The sequence below is a fragment of the Microtus pennsylvanicus genome, chromosome 11, assembly GCF_037038515.1.
Source record: "Microtus pennsylvanicus isolate mMicPen1 chromosome 11, mMicPen1.hap1, whole genome shotgun sequence".
NCBI lineage: Eukaryota > Metazoa > Chordata > Mammalia > Rodentia > Cricetidae > Microtus > Microtus pennsylvanicus.
Genome location: NC_134589.1, coordinates 64183713 through 64202839, shown reverse-complemented (window position 1 = coordinate 64202839; position 19127 = coordinate 64183713). Strand labels below are relative to the sequence as shown.

The 19127-nt window shown below is 46.8% G+C and overlaps 1 protein-coding gene across 2 annotated transcripts in view; it reads left to right on the top strand.

Moving 5' to 3' along the window:
- Positions 1-16703, top strand: part of Gria1 (glutamate ionotropic receptor AMPA type subunit 1) — a 320473-nt gene extending 303770 nt beyond the window's left edge. For both annotated transcript variants that reach the window (XM_075992548.1, XM_075992549.1), the window contains exons 15-16: positions 4994-5128; positions 13947-16703. In XM_075992548.1, the coding sequence (XP_075848663.1) occupies positions 4994-5128; positions 13947-14150 (339 nt within the window). In that variant the 3' untranslated portion in view covers positions 14151-16703. The remainder of the gene's footprint in view (positions 1-4993; positions 5129-13946) is intronic.
- Positions 16704-19127: the final 2424 nt, after the last annotated feature.

Here is a 19127-nt window from a genome sequence, read left to right as displayed (position 1 = left end):
AGAACAATGCTGGAGGGGTATGGGTAGGGAAAGAGAGACCCCTCCAGAGATGCAGAAATCATTTTGTCTCCTCCACGCCTCAGAGGCTTCCAACCCCAATGGAATCTCACTCAGGGTCAGGGTGCTTAGTGTATGTTAGGCGGAGCAGACAACAGCCTAGAAAGGACAGATGACTTCCACGTGAACCTGCTTCAAGACGGCACAGCCTGAAGGGCAGTTGCCCACTTCAGAGACTGCGTTCCTCCCCGAGTCCCCAAGTTGCACTCCTGACTCTTCCATTGCTGTTCTTGGGAAGCACCTGGACAGAATCTCCATTGCTGCTCTTATTTTCAAGCCCAGTCAGACATCCAGTTCCTGCCGAGGGCTCCCTAGACTGACAGAGACTGGGGCTTTCATTTCTGGGGGAAAAAAATCCTCCCATTTTGGAAGAGACCTTAGCTTCAGCCAGAGCTTGAATTCCCCTCCACAGCCCACACAGTCTTCTTGCGTTCTCAGCTGCTGCTGTGTTTGAATCCAGGCTGTCCCTTGCGGCCCTTGCACGTGGTGCAGCAGCCGGTCCCTGAGCACAGGCTGCTGAGAAGAGCCGCCCCCACAGCCATCACTTGCACAACGTCTGCTTTGCCAATTATTAGTACAGTGGGCCAGTTCTCATCCTGTACGGCTCTTGGGGGAAAATCTGCAGCCTAGGGAACCGGCCTACTTTGGAAATGGAGCAGCACACACTGCCGATTGACATGACTTCTGTTTCTGCATCCCCTAAAGGGACAAGGCTCTGGGGACAACTTTTTAAGGCTGTGATCGCAGGTCTTTGAGGAACTTCTGGGATACTTCAGCTCTCTTGGGATTGGGATGAATGTCTAAGGTCGCAGTACTTGGACCCCACACATGTTCCTGCCTGCTTCTTCCAAAAAATGTACCCATGGTGGAGGCTTTCATCGCTACCAAGGTATTTCGAGCCACCTTCAAACAGGCCTGCGCGCCTGCACAGAGCTGATTAGCTGAGCCCACGCCCTTCCCATCAGCTTTCCCTTCGGATCTCAGCTGGCAAGTGAGCTTACCCAGCCATCACCTGCCTCTCTCAGGAAACTGTCATTACTCAAATCTTTTCTTAGTCCAGATAAGTAAGTTCTAGGAAGAGCCCAACAGAAAAAAAAAACCTACTGTACAGGAAAGCTGATTACAGAGTCAGCATGCAGAAGGCTTGGGAATGGTCTAGAATATCCACTGGAAGCTGTGGGACTCTAATAGCAAAGAAGAAAGAAAGACCTTTGGAGAAATTGGCATGTGGTCCAGACCTAGCAGATTCGGATGATTGGCAGCACTAGTCTCAGTGGACGCCATTGCTCTGATGGCCAAAGACATTGGCATCATCTAGAACTTCCCACTTAGGCAAGAAAAAAAAAAAAGAAGAAGCCTCAAGCCTGTGCTCAGTCTTCCTCATGAAGACCAAATCTTGGAAGGTCTTGAACACTCTTAGAAGGGATGTTGGCTAAAAAAACAAGGAATCTGGGACAGTTCCTCAACATGGGGAAAGAACAAGAAATACAGAATGGTGGGGATTCTCTTTAACCCAGAAGGGAGGCAACACTTTGAAGACAAAAGGTCCAGGAGAACAGATTGTGGAGCCCGGGGTCATTACCATAGCAACCAGCCCAACAATTCTGCAAGATGCAAGCTCTGAGTTTTAGGTTTCCCTGTTTGTCCTTTTGGCCCATCACTCTCCAGCACAGCCACTCTGTCTGTTCCTGGCTGGAGACAGCTGTCACTCTTCCCTCCGACCAAGAAGCTGCCTAGCTTTGGGGAAGTGCATCTGCTGGAGATGGAAAGAGATAGGGCTGTTTGGGGGAACACTTGGAAGACCCCAACCCCATCTCCTTCTTCCCCATCAGAGCTGAAACCCTGCAGTTTTCCATGTATTGGAACAATTGCTATTTACTCAAAGGCCCTTTTATGGCACAATGGATCAGAGAGGGGTCACAGCTCCAGTCCTTAAATAAAAGAAGTTTTGTCCCTGCCCCAGGGTAGCCCATCATATCCCAACAATGGGTGTCAAAGGTCAGTGATGGCAATAGGCCAGAAGACCTCAAACCTCCTGAGAAAGCTCAAAATCTGATGCTCTCCCAAGAGCTAATAAGCATGAGGTAGGGTTATGACTCAGTGGTGGAGCACCTGCCTAACACACATGAGGCCCTGAGTTCAACCCCCGCACTACCAAAAAAAATACCTACACACCTACACACATGCACAAAGCTAATGGCACACATAAAGGATTCACAGACCTTGTCTAAATGTAAACTTGCCTACACTAAAACCACACCAACATTAACTCCTCATCACATACTCCACTAAAACATGCCAATTTAGACCATTCTGTCATGTCTAGTATCAGAAAGAGTGAGGATCAAGTTCCCCCTTGATTCCAGAAGTTTTCCCTGACCTCTGCTATTGCAGAAAGATGCCAGCATAGCCAGAGTCTTTGGAACTGATCTGCCAAAAGAGATACAGCGCCCAAACCGTCCGGCTGTCTTTACACAGGCAGCCATTTCTCTGAGCCAGAGGTCTTCCTAGGTAGATGAGATGACTGTGGTGATGTACACCGAAAATCCCAGAACTTTGGAAACCGAGTCAGGATGATCAGGAGGTGGAGGCTGGACTAGGCTACTCAGTGAGTTCAAAGCCAGCCTAGGTTGTATACTGAAATCCTGTCTCAAGCAAACAAATACAGAGGGTGAGGCTGTAGCTTGGTGATAGAGCACTTGCCTAGCATTCCAAAGACTCAGGTTCAAGCCCCAGCACCAGAAAAAGAAAGAAGACAGAGTAGTGATTTAAAAAAGTCTCCACTGCAGACACAGATGTCCAGACACTGGACCCTCTCCTTTCTACAGTTGTACAGAACACGGTTCTCCTCTCACTTCCACATGACACCTAACTCTATCTGTCTCAAAGATATACCATAGATGGATGGCCGGGGAGGCAGACACAATCACAGAGCAATGTGAAGATAGTAACAGAAATTGGTGCCCGCCATACCTGTATCTCTGAAGACCTCTCTAACTGAATCAAACTTGGGGGCACTATGAAGAAATGTCAGAAGACACTACCCTTAGCGATGTACAGAGCAAGGTGTGCGTTAGCTAGTGAAAGCAGGCAGCCTCCAGCCTCTTATCTAGTCCTTGCTACAGTGTGGGCTGGTGATGCCTTAGGATGTCTCCCACCCTGCCCACCCCTGCTCCCGTCCAGACAGGAGGGTTTTATAAGAATTTCTGTAAAGGACTCCTAAGAATTGCATACCTTCTGAAAACAAGCAGAAATATAGATTGGGTGTTCTGAAAATCACACAAAGTGTGAACCCACTTTTCACATTTCTCTTCTCAGTCCACAATCCCAGACAGAAAAAAAAAGTTTACTCCCTTGAATAATCATCTCTGCTGCCTAGAGAGCCAGGCTAAGCATTGCCCAAAGGAACACATACTCAAAAGCAAGAGAAGCCACGGAGGGGTTGCTGTAGATAATCCCGTGGCTCTGCTGGCTGGGGCCATTTCCAGAGCAGGGAGGCAAGGTGCTACTACCATCTGCAGCTCCCAAGTTCAACCACCAAGAACCCTGGGCATCTAGTAGAAACAGGGCAAAGGCTTCTGACTCAGGAGATAAGAAATCCCTTTCCACGTGCCCATATTCTCCTAGGCAGATGTCAGAGCAGCTCCTAGGACCATGCAGCTCACCCCTCGTAGGGCTCCTCTGGATCCCCACCTGAAAAGGAACACGTGGAGAAATACAAAAGCCACAGATCCCACCCTGTGCTACCAACCAATGCCTTGTACCTGTGCAAGCTGACACATGCGCTTCATTTTGATTTAATGGAACACTCTGACGAGAGCTAACAATATAAAGGAAAGTTGTCAAGAGTCACTGAAAGAACCGGGAAGGATCGTTCTTCCGAGACTTAAAGGTGTTCTTTGCCTGTGTCGAGAATTGAGTGAGAGTCACCGCAATCCACTGGGGACAGGAGTTTGGGTCGGTGTTCTCCCTGCCTGAAAGTGTTCTCCTTCACGCCTGCATTCTTGAAGCTCACAGGATGTGACAGGACTCAGGGACAGTCTCCCACACCAGTGGGATCCACAGGCTCCACAAACCGGGTTCTGCTCCTTCCTGCCAGACGTCAGTACCTCGCCCCAGGCTTCTGGGAATTCAGTACCCTCCTGTGGGACTTGGCATCTCTGAAGCCAACAGAGTACCTTTTACTACAGGCAATGAAGATTTCTAAATTCAGTCATCCAGGTCTGCCCACAGCAATTTTAGCAAGCACCTCCAATAGAAACAAGAAATGACACCCGATTAAGCAGAATTATTAGGGTATAATAGAGCCATTCCCTAGCTCAGTGCCTTTCTGCCTATCTTAGCCCCCCTCCTGCCAGGTTTCCCCTTAAATTGGGACTGAGAGCGGTCAATTAAAGGTATGCATCCCTCTGCCTTTATTATGTGTTTGAGAGCTGTCTTATTAAATTGAAATCAAATGCACATCTAGGGGAAAGTTCACTTTAATACCAACTCCCAGCAAAACACTCAGAGACATGTACAATGATGGAGACTGACGTGTTGCCAAGCAACAGAGATGAAGTAGACATGAAGCTAAAGGAAAGGGTTTCCTAAAAGGGTTGGCTAAGCTCGAGGGTTCAGATCTTCCCAAATCTGGCCTGAATTTTTTGTGGTTATCTCCTGTCCCAGAAAAGACGATGAGGAGGGAGTTGATATAATTAGAAGGTCAACACAACCACAGATGGTTGTCTATACACACAAACACACACACACATTCCCCTTGCCCCTCGGGAATGTTGTGAACTCCGCCAATGAAAACAAGCAATTTCCAACGTGAATGCTGAGGAGGGGGTGGGGTCGAGTGTATGTGTGTTAATTTGCTGCTGCGTCAATGGTCTCCAGCCTCTTGACTCACTTTCCTTTTCCCCCTCCCCTCCTTTCCCACCTCCTCCTCTAGGACAAAACAAGTGCTCTGAGCCTCAGCAATGTGGCAGGTGTATTCTACATCCTGATCGGAGGGCTGGGACTGGCCATGCTGGTTGCCTTAATCGAGTTCTGCTACAAATCCCGCAGCGAGTCGAAACGGATGAAGGTGGCATCGTCTTCCTGGGTCTTTTCTCCTACCCTGTCCCAAGTGGCACAGCTGGGTTTCCTGAGAGGATTCTTGCTCAGAGGAGTAGGAACGAATAGATTGAGGTCATCCAGGGATCAGAGCAGCAGCAGGAAGAAACTGAAAGAGAAGTGGGGAGCCAGAAGCAAGGGAAGAGATGGGGTGAATCTGGAGATTACTTTGCCCAAAATAGCAAGTGCATTTTTCCAGAGACAGGTCAGATAGGTTGGTGAGGTTAGAGGTCAGGGTTCCATCAGCAAAGTTATGCCCAATAGAACAGCTCCCCAGATGAGGGAAGGCATGGCTACCCAGTTCTCCATGTTGACTTTGCCATACTTGGTGAGTTGGGTCCAATTTTAGCTTCCGTATTATATGGGCTAGCATTGGCAGAAAAAAAAATCATCCACAGAGAAAGCTAAGCAGATTAGCTCAATAATGCCAACCACACCAAACCCAGCTGACGGCAGCAGAGGCAAGGAAGAGTTAGAGAGGATTGAAGAGTTGCCAGAAGAAACATGAAAACTTTGTGGGGAGGAAGAAAAGCAGGCTCCTCTTATGGAGTCCCAAAGAACATAGCGAAAGCAATGATTGCAAGCCAATGAGAGTAGATGTGAATAGAAAATGCAAAACCCATTTTTCTAACAGAGGAGCACAGGGACCATCCCAGTGAATAGGGAACTCACCATCGCCTGTGCTGTGTGAGAAGGGGCAAGTGGCTCTTAGCAAAGATGGAGATGAAAGCATCCCAGGGAAGCCGGGGGTTGTCACCATTGCACAGCCCTCAGCTGCATCTTTAGCCCTAGTGAGGAAACATGAACAGAAGGCAGTCATGTGAACAGTACCACAAGGAAGCAGAGAACTCAGGTGTTAACTCTGACCTTCAAACCTTTGAATTTCAACAAGAAATGGATACAAAAAAGTGCTCAGGGGATGGCTCATATGGTAAAGTGCCTGCCACACAAATATGAGAAGTTAAGTTCAGAGTCTCAGCACCCACATCAAAACAGGGTACACCTATGTACCATAGGCACACCTATGACCCCACCACTGGAGAAAGGAAGGAAAAAACAGAGGGACCCCTGAACCTCATTGGTCAGACAGCCTACCCAGATCCACAAGGTCTAGGTTCAGTGAGAGAGCCTGTATATAAATAAATCAAATAATCAATCAATAAATAAGCCAAAGGGGAAATTGAGGAAGACCTCCAATGTTAACCTCCAATACACACACACACATACACACACACAGGTACATACACCACACACACATGCACATACACACGCATGTATGTACACCACACATGCATACACACACAGGTATACACATACCACACACACGGATACACACACCACATACACACACAGAGGTCCATACACCACACACACACAGGTACACACACACCACACACAGAGGTCCATACACCACACACACACACACACATAAAGAAAGGAAAGATGTGTTTTGGGCAGTAAAGTCTATAGGAACGTAGAGGAAGGAGAATTGGAGGAAGCTGGTGGAAACAGCAGGAATTAAGAACAACCATTCTTTAGACTAAGAAGGGAAGAGAAATGTGTTCACGGTGGGCTTCACACCAGCAGGTAGCTTGGCCTGGGCTCTCTCTTTGGCTTGACTAGATAAATAAGATTTATTCCTGGGGTTCGTTCTCCTATAATGTGCCCTAAAGGCCCCCTTCATCAATATTCAATTCCTCCTGAGTGGAACATATACATCACTGAACCGCTAGCACAGGCCCTGCCCAGCCTCTCCCCACCTCGGCTATGATCCTTCTATACATCCTGGACCAGTCCTGGAGAGAACATCTCTAGCCAGTCCTTCCTTGAAAACTCGGTGTTCAGTTCTGTAGGAGAGGAACGAAGGCAGGAAAAGGAGGCTCCACATCCTAGTTTCCGAGACCTTCTGCCTTGGCATTCAGCATTCCCACGTCACAGTCCCAGCTGCTTCCCCGCTATCAATCTGCTTCCCTCCTCCTGCCACGTCCCAGGCCCTGAGTGTTCTGTGCAAGCTGATCCTTCACCCTGTCTTCTATCTCATGAGGCTCATTTTAAAAGCCACAGTGTGGGACCAGGAACAGTGGAAGTCTGGACGTGTGACGGCTTTTGTCTAGAGAACCTAAGCGCCCCTCGCTCTCCCCTTGACATCCCGTTGGCAAAGGCAGATCCCAGCGCAGTTACTGACTTTAGATCTTAAACCCTCCATGACTTTTATGGGTTGTGGCAAGGAGCCCTGAGTCCTAAACAAAGCTTTCTTTGCCAATTCCATCCAGAACACAAACCTCCAGACAATCCCTGCTATCATTCAAAGAGAGGAAACAACTGATCGAGCAGCAAAGAGGGACCCAGGCCAGGAGCTAGACCAGCCATGCTCTTTTCAGTCCTCCACCCCTTCCCCATGGACCAGAGGCCCAGAGTCTGTACTGGCCGGTTCTCAAACAGTCTTTCTCATGGTGCCCCAGGACACGGTGTCCAGTGGAGATCTGTGAGCTGAGAGCCTGGCATGAGTCCATCCGTTCTGTGTTTTAACTCCGTCAGCTTGGCCAAGTTTTAATTACCCTCTGATCCTTATTTTTATTGTAAAAATGGGGACAGAGATACAGTATATACTTCATAAATTTGTAGTGAGGATATGAAATAATAGATTAAAGGATTGGCAGGAGGCCTATATCCCAGTAAGCTCTCAATAAAAAAAATAAGAGCAGTGATCACGAGCATATATGATAACAGCCATTATTAAGGCAGCTACAGCTTCCTTCAAGCCTTCCTTTATTAATATTTATTTATTAACATGTAATTTTATTAATTACATGTACTAGATTCTTTTGAGCCAAGCAGGCCATAAGTCCTTAAAGAATGGGCTATGACTATAGGGTAAGTATATTTAGTAAAGTTAATATAGAATTGTGTCCAAGAGAGAAAAATCTCTTGAAGTAAGGAAAGAGGCATGAGAAAGAGAGCTAGTTGCTCATAGGTTAAGCAATGCAACACATCCCCAAGGTGTGTGTCCCCCAAGGTGAGTTTGGTCTCATCTTTGGGTGTTCATCAACCATGATGTGGTTTGGCATCACATCACCTGAATGTCCAGCTTCCCTCTAGGTTTCTGGTTATTTCCACTACGCAGGTTATAACTAGAGGCTGGAATTCAAACTGAGACCCTGTTGGCCAGCCGCACTGAAGGCACACTGCAGTCTTAGATGCAGTCTTGGATGGCAAGAGTCCTCTGCTGAGGCCCCAGAGTCATAGTACCAAGTCTTAGAGACATCCTCACACTTCCCTACACAGTGCAGTTGTTGAATTTCTCAGAAGCTGTCAGGGTCCCCCAGAAGCGCTAACCCAGACTCTACACCCCAATGCCCTTTAATCAGTTCCATCCATTGTCGTGACTTCTGCATGAAACACCAGGACTCCTAATAGAACTTTCCATCTTTCCACTTCAAGGGAGCTAATTTCTTTATTAATCTAGTGGGCCCTTCATTTCCGAAGCTCCATCAATTCCTCTCTTATCTAGAAGAGATAAGTGGAAGGCCCTCCAGGCCACTCCTCAGGCTTCAGAATGAGCTGCTTTGCTTTTCCAAAAAGCAATTAGCTCTGTTCAGAAGTACAGCCCACAGCCCTACACAGGGATGCAGATAGAAGCGACAGGGCCTTTGAAAATACTCCACCCTATGTCTTTCCTTGGTCACACTGTTTCTCACTCTTAAACCCGGGAGCCCCTAAATCAGCTCAGGCTCACCTCCCAGGACTCAGAAGTTCAAAGAGACCTTCTCTAGTCACATGCGAGGGACGAGGAAGAAGAGGAAGAGTGAGTGAGCACAGAGGGAGAAAGGGCAGAGAGAGGTTAAAGAGGGGAGGGAAGGCTGGGAGCGTTCATACCAAGGGATTAGCTCCACATTTTCACCAGTCAAGCATGTATTCCTGAGAATCTGCAGCCTAATAAAAAGTGAGGCTTGGGGAAGGTCACACAAGCCAGGAGCTAGAATGACGGGAATTAGTGAGCAAAGCCTCCATAAAGCCCAGGCCCTTTGTGTTAACCAAGATGCTTCTAAACTCCTCTCTCTCCCTTCTTCCAACTATTAATTTATTTTTTGCACTCTTTCCTTATGTCCTTTAAGTGCCAGACATAGTGCTGGTCACAGAGACAAATCAAATGCATCTTCCTGCTCAGACTGTGTCACTTAGGCAACCTTCAGCGTGGGATCTCAACTGAGCCTTCTTGACACTCTTTGCCCTTTGATGTGTTATGAGCAGGACACGTGTGTCACAGAGGAAGAGGGAGGACAATGCTCAGCACAGGAGATGCAACCAGGAACCACCCAGACACAGATCCCCATCTTGGGGTTTCGCGGGGAAGGCAGACAGTTGGTGAACTTTGACCTGCTAGAGAGTGCCGGTGACGAATGCCCTGGACCTTCCCTTAATGAGAGGACCGAGAGCAGGGAGGCCACATAGCATCTCTGGAAAAGTATCATCTGTTTAACCGGGTTGAGGCAAGGACTGAATGAGCCAAGGTCAGAGAGCTGTCAGCAAAGGATGACCAGGGTCAGAGACCCAGACACTAAAACTCTTGCCTAGAAACGTCTGGAAACCAGTAAGACTTGGGCAGAGAAATTAGTGGTGTAGAAGCTGGAGACTCAGACAAGGACTTCAGGTAGCCCATGACCTCCTACTATAACTTAAACCTTCAAAAACAAAACCTCACCTAGGGCACCTTTTGAACTGAATAGCGCCTTAGAGCCTCAGAACTTCTCCTCTGCCAGGGAGAACAGAGTAGAATCTTTGTCCTTGGCTGACACTAAGTAAAGTCAAGACTTTGCTCTCAGGGGAAATTAATCCCCAGCCTCCCCAACGGCCAGGAAAGCAGCTGACCTTTTAAAATTGTATGTGGCTGTGCCAACCCATGGTACGCTTAAATCACAGCAATTTAGGGTCTGTACACTTGCCTAGAATCCATGAGCAGCTGAGAGGCTGGACACAGAGGAAGCATCCACTACAGCTGGTGCTTAACCACTTCTTTCCACACATGCTCAGTGGAGTCGTTAATGAAAACTGCACTTTCATTAGGATAGTCTCTCACATCCAGAGGCTGGGCACAGTTCTCCTAGCAAACCAAGGGGCTGGGGAGTAGAATGTGGTCCCCATCGCAGAACGGAGTCTCAGGTCTCAGGAGAACCACACTGGGGGACATTGTAGCTGGAGTTGTCATTCACTCTTCTCTCCCTGAGCCTCGGTTTCAGAACAACAGCTCTCAGGATGTGTGCTTGAGAAGAGCTGGTGAGGGAGGGGCAGCAGAGAGCCACCCTCTCAAAGGCAAGGGCAGGCATGTTATTAATGATTGTTATTTAGCTTTAGGGGAGTGTAAGAACCCATAGTGAATAGGTCATCTACTTTGTCACTGTCTCCGATGACTATCGTCTTAAGCAAGGCAATCATGCCAAACAAATTGGTCTCAGATTTTGGTAGCCTCTGGTATCAAATGCATCATTAACCTTGTTCTTCATAAATTCATGATTTACCAACTTTTTAGTGAGATATTACAGAAATGTCTGAGACTTTGAGAAAGACAATCCAAGATAATCTATGAGAGCTTTAACTTGTTTTCTTGTTACAGTTTTTTAAGTTAAAGGAACAGGGTCGGTGGGGCTGGAGAGTTAGCCCGGCTGATAAGTGCCTGCTGTTTAAGCGTGGGGAGCTAAATTCAATCCCCAGCACACATGTAGGAAAGCTGGCTGGGGTGGCACATGCTTTAATCTCAGAGCCGAGGAAGCAGAGATAGGCGATTCCTCTGGCTTACCGGTCACCCAGCCTGGCTGAGTCATCAAACTTCATGTTCTAGGGAAAAACCTTGTCTTGAAAAACAAGGTGGACCAACTCTTAGAGAATGCCTTTACGGTCGCTTGTGTGCCGGTACAGATGCACACACACACACACACACACGCACACACACACACACACACACAGAGAGAGAGAGAGAGAGAGAGAGAGAGAGAGAGAGAGAGAGAGAGAGAGAGAATTTTTGGATTCCAATCTACACTCTAGAAAGTTCTATATGTTTTTCTACTAACACAGTTAAAATGTTCTTCTCTTTTCAACCCTTTTTCGGTAAGAACCAGTAATCATTAATTCTTCCTGTTCTCAGCTCAGTTTTCCCCTGTGTAGCATCATGGTTGTATTTATTTGGCCTTTGACTCAAAAGAATGCAATCCAAATCACACTTCCTCTTCAGTGGAGGAATGCCAGGGGCGGATGTAAATAAACTTAAGTCCGGGATTTGAGGAAGAGACAGAACCAGCGTGGGCAGAACATCATATGGGGGGAAGTCTGTCTGAATCATAGATTTTATTTTTTAGAATATCTCTTATTTATTCTTTGATAATTTTATACATGAATACAATATGTCTTGATCATATCCACCTCCAACTCACCCCATCCCTCCTTTGGATACCAACCAACACATCTCCCGCCTACCTTCATGTTCTTTTCCCTTGTTTTGTTTTTGTTCTTATTTTGGGAACACACTGAGTCCAATCAGTGCTGCTCTGATAGGATGCTGCATGATCTTGTTGGCTTGATAAGGTACAGAGTCTTGTCCCACTGCGGTGAGCACACTAGGGCAGTGGCCGTGTTGTGTCCAGAAGACAGCACCTCACAGCACTCCGTCCCATCCTCCAGCTCTTGCCTTTGGTCTCCTCCCTCATTTGTGATGTGCACTGGCCCTTTAGGAGGACAGGTTTATATAGACATCCCATGTACAGCTGGGTATTTTGAGTCACTTAGTCTCAGCATTTTGACCAATAGTGAGTCTCTGCATTAACTGTTAACTACTGCAAAAAAAAATTATCTGGATGAAGTTAAGAACAGCACTGATCTATGGGTATAAACACAATCATTGAAAAGGTAGTTTTACATGTCTAACAGGGCCCTTCTAGGATCTAGAACCATAGACTCCTGCCTGGATTTACAGTATCAGGCATGGGTTAATTCTGTGAAGCAGGACTCAGATCAAATTAGAAAGTGGTTGGTTACCCCATAACCATCCTGTCACCGTTGCAACAAGAGACAGATCTTGTCTGGCAAGTCAGTTTTGTAGTATTCGGGGTTTGTCACCAAGTAAGTCCATTGGTACCAAGAAAAAAAGTGCATCAGATTGTTTATGTCCATCTAGCTACAAGAGACAGAATGAGTGATCTGGGTCACAGCAACAGCATCCAGGTATTTTTGAAAAGACTAATTTTTTTTCTTAAGTAAATTCAAAAATATCTTATAAAAAGCTATCTGTACAATGGCCAGTCCGGATAGCCATGGGCTGTGAAGGCATGGCCCTGCACTCCCCAGGATGTGAGCTTTCTCTAAGGGGACAAAACTTACATATAAGAGAATCTTTGGTGATGCACACACATTAAGTGAAAGCCTAGGCCGTTGGCCGAGGTGAGGAGAGACTTCAGGAAGAAAGATGCTAAGCAGAAGAGAACAAACTCTGAAGAATGTGGAAGGCTGGCCTCAGCAGAGGAAGTCTGCCAAGCACAGGCAACTCTTCTCATTACATTGATTCCTATCGTGAAACTAAACCTCAGCCCTAAGATTCTATGAACTCGGAAATGGATGGGAAGGGAGAGGGTAGTCTTCATGGCACAGAGCTCCTCCTCCAGAGGAATTTGAACAGAACAATGTTTCCTCTCGTCCTGCTCAAATGTTCCACTTGACAGCTCTGTTGCTGGGGTGACCCTTGAGTCCTTCCCAGATCTAGAATTCCAGCAGGCTAGAATTCACAAGGTGGGCAACACCGAGTTGACACATCGGTCTAGACCTGCAAGTTGTCTGGGCTGACAGGAAGGAGCTCACACAGAGATGAAGGCTTTTAAAGATTCAGTCTCACTCTTTCTGCCACATGACCCTTGCTGGCTACATTTCGTGAATCATCTGATTCAAATGACTCCTAAGTACCCTTGTCGTGTGGAGCTAGGAGTCTCTTTTTCAGAAGATAGTTCGAACCCAGCAGTAACCACTTTCCCATCACATTTTAGAGCATTTTCTGTGCGGTAGTGCCGCTCTTCGTAGATAGAGGTAGAGAGGGGGGCAGAGGCAGAAAAAGAGGAAGAGAATGGGGGAAAGAGAAGGAGGGAGAAGGAAAGGAGCTGAAGAAGAGGATAAGGGAGGAAAGAATGCGGAGAAGAAAGAGGGAAGGAGGAAGACTGTAGCTGCCTAGACAGTTCCATGTTCTAGACATTAAGGTTTAAAATTTCTTAAAAAAAAAATACCAAAGACAGGAACCCAATCACAGAATCAAGCTTAGGTATCAGGATGCAAATCCTAAGGTCCACTCCCAACAGTGCCAGGGAAATGCCCCACCTGCAGGAGTCACAGGATGCGGTAACTTACCGCCTACGTCCTGATACATTCAAGCCTAGGCCCCAGGAAGGCTATGGGAAGGTGATGTGTAGAATGGGATTGAAAAGATCATGTGCCAAAGAGTGCAAGGGTGCATGCCCAGGGCCACTGTCTGTGTAATGCACCCTAACCATTAGCACGGACAACCTCTGCGTATAGACTGGCACATCAGATTGGGGCTACTAACCTGGGATTTCTAGAGTGTTAGCATCCCAGGTCAGAAAAGGACTTAGCATGCTAGAAAAGAAATAAGAATTACCAAGAACTGCCCACAGCCCTGTTGTTTTTTCCTCAGGCATGGGGAGGGAGGTTGGGGGATAGTTTCAATACCATCTTGACTCATTCTTCTTTGCCAGTCATTGACAAGGACCCGGGGAAGAACCCCCTGTCCTCCTGAAAAGGGTTTCTGTTTGATCCCACAGCAATCCATCAATGAAGCCATACGGACATCGACCCTCCCCAGGAACAGTGGGGCAGGAGCCAGTGGAGGAGGTGGCAGCGGAGAGAATGGCCGGGTGGTCAGCCAGGACTTCGCCAAGTCCATGCAATCCATTCCCTGCATGAGTCACAGTTCAGGGATGCCCTTGGGAGCCACAGGATTGTAACTGGAGCAGACAGTAACCCCTTGGGGAGCAGGCTCAGGCTCCCCCAGTCCCATCCCAAGCCCTTCAGTGCCAAAAATAACAGCAAAATGAAACACCACCTCCAACCACCGTGACCATATGGAGGACAATTCAGCCAATGTCCCTGAAGAAAAAAAAAGCAAAACAAAAACAATAACTCCAGTAGGCCATTCCTTTCCTTTGGGGATTGTTTTTCACCCTTTGCCATTTGCTGAGTGAAGATGGTAACTAGCTCTATGCTGCAATAATGGGAGAAACCCTGTCTGATGAAGTCTAACGTCTCTGAGAATGGAGTCCCTGGGATATTAAGGAAGAAAACTGTTTAATTTTAATTCAGTTGTTAATGTCTTAGTGTGTGCAGTTATTTTCTTACTAATATCCATGGTTTGCAGGCTCTGTTAGACCCTTTTGCTTCTTCTTATCCCCCGCCCCCTACCCCTCCCCATCACTCTTCAGTTTCCAGATTGAAGACTCATGATTGGTTCCACCTTACAAGCAAGGAAAGGAATATGTGACCTTCAAACTCAGTGTGGGAGCTCTTCAGACCGTCCATCCCTTGGATGGAGACAGACACTAAAGGAGAAGGAGACTGCCTTCCCCAGACAGAATACTACCTAAATGCTGGTTCACCGGAGAACAGCCATGAAGAGCATCTCAGATAGGGCGTGGAAAGGGGCTGGGCAGTGTGTAAGCAGAAGAGGACTTGGGAAGCTTCCTGTTGCTTGGAAGAGGCTTCCTCTAATGCTCAAGGGCCATAGAGTATCGGTATGGTACATCTATTTACAAAGTCAATCTCAGCCCCAAAAGATGTGTTCTATGATGTTCAGGCTCAAAGGCAGTGTGGTGGCTGAAGGGCAATTGGTCTCCTGAACCTGGTAAAGCTTTGCAAAGAGCTGGCAGCGAGGGAGGTGTCACACATGATTCTTGCCTTTCCTTTGCTTGGCATCTAGACTGAAGCCCCATGATGGAGTATAGGACTCTCTGTGGAGCCTCTGACATAAAGGGAAATGCTGTCCAAGCTATGTGCAAAGGAAAGGCGACTAGGAATTATGCGTCTAGCCAAGCGCCTGCCACAGAGCCTTCTGTGTCACTTCCTGTCCTAGGTTCGAGAGACCAAATATGAAGTTGTGAGTTACGTCAAAGCAGAGAACTGGGGGTTTGTGTTAATAGCGTATTGTTTTAGCATGTGATCAGATCTTAAGAAAGAAAGACAGCAAAGCCTGAATTATTTTGAGAGACAGGGAGATGAGCTAAGTTGCTAAGGATATCAGGCGACCTTAAGATGCCTGAGCCCACTAACACCAGGAGACTAATTTATTCCCTGGCTAAGACAGAGGAAGGACATTGTATTACAATGGCCAGAACCTTTACACCCATGAATGCAATGACCAAGGTGAAGGACAGCCAGACAGGAAAAGTGAACCAGAGTCACTGAGAGAAGCTAGGCAGCCTGAACCTTTGGATAGAAGTGGGAGTCCCTGGCACGCAGCTTTGTGGAGCCCTCCACTCTCTTTCTTGGTGCAATTGACTGCCACCTCTTCTGCAATCACTCCCAGGTGCATGCTTTAGTGAGTGCCATGTGCCACTACCTTTTACTGATAACCATCTCTGGCTGGTTCTCCTCCCCTCTGTCTCCATCCAATCTTCCCTATTAGGGGTTATTATTAGCAGTGGACAAGCTGAAGATTTTGGAGCCTCCCCCAGAGTTCAGGGCAGGAGAACTGGCTTCCTTTGTGGATGCTCTCAGTGGACAACCAGTATCTCTGTGTGTCTCTCACTCTCTCTTCATCAGCCACAGCAAAGAAAGATCCCAGGATCAACCCTTCACCCCATTGGTCGATTTCTCCGGTGTTAACATGGGCCTGGCCTGTGAAGCAATGTCCTGGGGATGAATGGTCACCTTTTGTTTCTGCCAGCTAACGTCCTCCCAGCCTCCTGCCTATCACCGTAGACTCTTGCGTGACCTGCCGCTGGGGAGTCTGCACCCAGGAAGAGATGGCTCTAAACTCCACCATCAGCTGTTCAGAGACCTTTTGCCTAAGGCCTGGGAAAATGCTCTCTGGCTCCTGAGCGTACTGGTTGGCTAGAGAAAGACTGTGCTGGAAATGAGGGTCTGTGCTGGGAGGAGTCCATGACTCCCGAGACGATGCTTCTCACCAAGGGATGCGTGGAGAAAGAAACAAGAAGTGAGAAAGGAGTTACCTTGTATTCTGTATTTTTACTACACTTTTCTTAAAATTGCAACAGTGGGGAAATTCTGAAAGCGACTGACATTTTTCTCAACAGGTATCCATACTTAACAGTTCTGGCTTTCATTAAATTTTGCTCTTTGGTAGCTGGGCCTTTTATTTAACATCTATACTTGTTTTAAACTCTCTTGGCAGATGTGTGAGGGGAAAAAAGCTCTCATTTGATCAAACACTAAATATGGGGGGTTCCTGTTTTATTTTCAAATAGCCAAGGTTTTTTTTTCCTTTTTGGTATTTGCATAAAATGAACAATATCACCAAGAATTAAATCACTGTGGACCCATTATCTACCTTTCATTATTGTTCATTCCATTCTGTGCCATTTCCAAAGCCAGGGTTCCCCAGATTGCTGTTTTCTTATTCTTCAACTTAAGACTAGCAGTTTTTAACTTCATCTCTCTGCCCTTATTCGGGAGCTGGAACCAGGGACCTTGTGCATGCTAGGCAAGCATATGGCCACTGTGCCCAACCCACAAACTCCTCAGAATCATTTCAGAACTTTGTAAATGATTCATCAAGATAGGATTTTTGCATGTATTTATTCATATACATGTATGTGCATGTGCACATGCTAGAACATGTATGGAGATCAAAGGACAATGTGCAGGAGTTAGTTCTCTCCTGCTACCACGTGATCCTGAAGGTCAAACTCAGGTCATCAGGCTTGTCAAGCAAGATTGTTATTCACCTACTGTGTCGCCTTTAGCAACCTCACCTAGGATTTTTCTAAAACAAGGGAAGACCAAGAGTGGTATCTGTCATTTACTGGCCACAGTCCCAACCTCACAGAGAGCTAGGTTTGACTTGACTCCTTTCAGACACCCTCAAGCAGGAATGTATGTCTACTGTGATGTGTACAAAGTCAGGTCAAGAATCAAATGAAAACCAGGCTTCTAGCAGATGATCTTGGTTGTTTGACCCAGAATGCCCTTGTCTGAGTCTGAAAGTTTTCCTTTCCCTCAAATGAGAAAGACTCTGTGACAGGATCTCACTGCACTGACACTTAGAGATCGAGAACTAAGAACCTCAAGAGGGCTACAGCCGTAGCTCAGAGTCCTGCCCAGCTTGCTTGATGCGCTGAGTTCAATACCCATTATCCCCCCACACACCAAAAAAAATGGAATATATGGAAGAAAGGAAGGAAGTACAGAAAGAGGAGACAGGGGATAGGGGGGAAAGGAAAGAGAGGAAAGAAGGGAGGGAAGGATACAGGAAGGGAGGGAGGGGTAGAGAAAGGAAAGAAAAGCAACAAGTATATGTTTTCCTAAACAATACTGCACGTTAGCAAAGGACTAGGATCTAACCTAATTGCAGGAGGGGTTTAGCAGCAACATTCTGGTAGTAGGAAGGGGGTGGAAGACAGCAGAACAGGCAGGTTTATGTGTTCACCCTGTCTACACTTACCTACAGCATCTAGGGTGGCCCTGGATGAAGAAGCATCAACTGGCAGGCAGAGAGAACCCATAGCCTTACTGGCAAATAAGATGCTACCATCACTGGGTGATGGTAACCTGACTAGAACAGCATGGGTCCTCCTGGAATGACCATTGACTATGTTAAGCACAGGCTTGACCTTCTATTTCATGAAGGAATCTGAGACTTCAAGAGCTTGAGTTGCTTGCTCACAGTCTCACGGTAGGGTCATGTTTTGAATTGTCTGCCTGAACCCCTAAACCCAATGACTTTATATCCCTAAAGACCCTTTTCATTATCAGCCGGATCATGATGGGTAATGGTCAGGAAAATACCAAGAAAGCACTTTGGACCTGCCTGTTGTTTCAAACTGATAAAAATGGAGTGGATAGAATTATGTCCGCCATTCCCTTGGGAAAGCAGCTATGCCTTGAGCATGGAGAAACCACTTATCTAGTCAGGATTACAGAAAGGGGGGTGAGAAAAAGCCACACACACGTACACACAAGCACACACTCGCACGCACGCAAAACACATGCGCATCTGCCTCCATGCTAAGGCAGAGACCTGGGACTTTGCCCATGCTAAGCAAACACTCTACCACTGAACCATGCCCTCATCCAAAGAGTCTCACTTTTAGTACCTTTAAAACTACTGATCTATGTAGAGATCAGCATGCTTGTCAGAGAGAAAACTGAAGGCCAGGTCCCGTGTAGAACTGTTGATTCAGCCTGGTAGTGGATCCTCAGAGCCTTGTATCGGAAAGAAAAGGGAGCGATCATTACCATCATCCTGTGAGCCACAGGGCAATGGATTTGTATTCTACTAACATTAAAAGCAGCTCTGTACAGTAGAGGATGCTGCTACTCCCAGCATTAGGCTCAGTCCCTGCTGAGAAGGTACTACAGGCATGAAGAGTGAAACATATACTCCGATTTTCCTTCTGTCTCTATTCCTCAAATTCATAGGCCACTTACATGATGGCCTCTGTGTGCTAAGTAGAAGTTAACAGGGGTGAAAGAGCCAAGATCTGCCTATACTCTTCCCTGAAGCTTTACACTCCTACTGTTTGAGTTCTCAAGTCAGTAACACCCTGAGAGATGCTAAGATGGGATCAGCAAGGGCCTGCAGAACTGAACACAAATTCCTTCAATAAGACAGTATCAAAGCTCATCTTAAACAAAGGCAGAATGGAAGGTTTGTCCCTTACTAAGAGTTAATGTTCTAGGAAAGATTTTTTTAGGGATGCCATTCATGTCTTACTTTACACATAAGAAAGGCAAAGTTTGGGAGATAT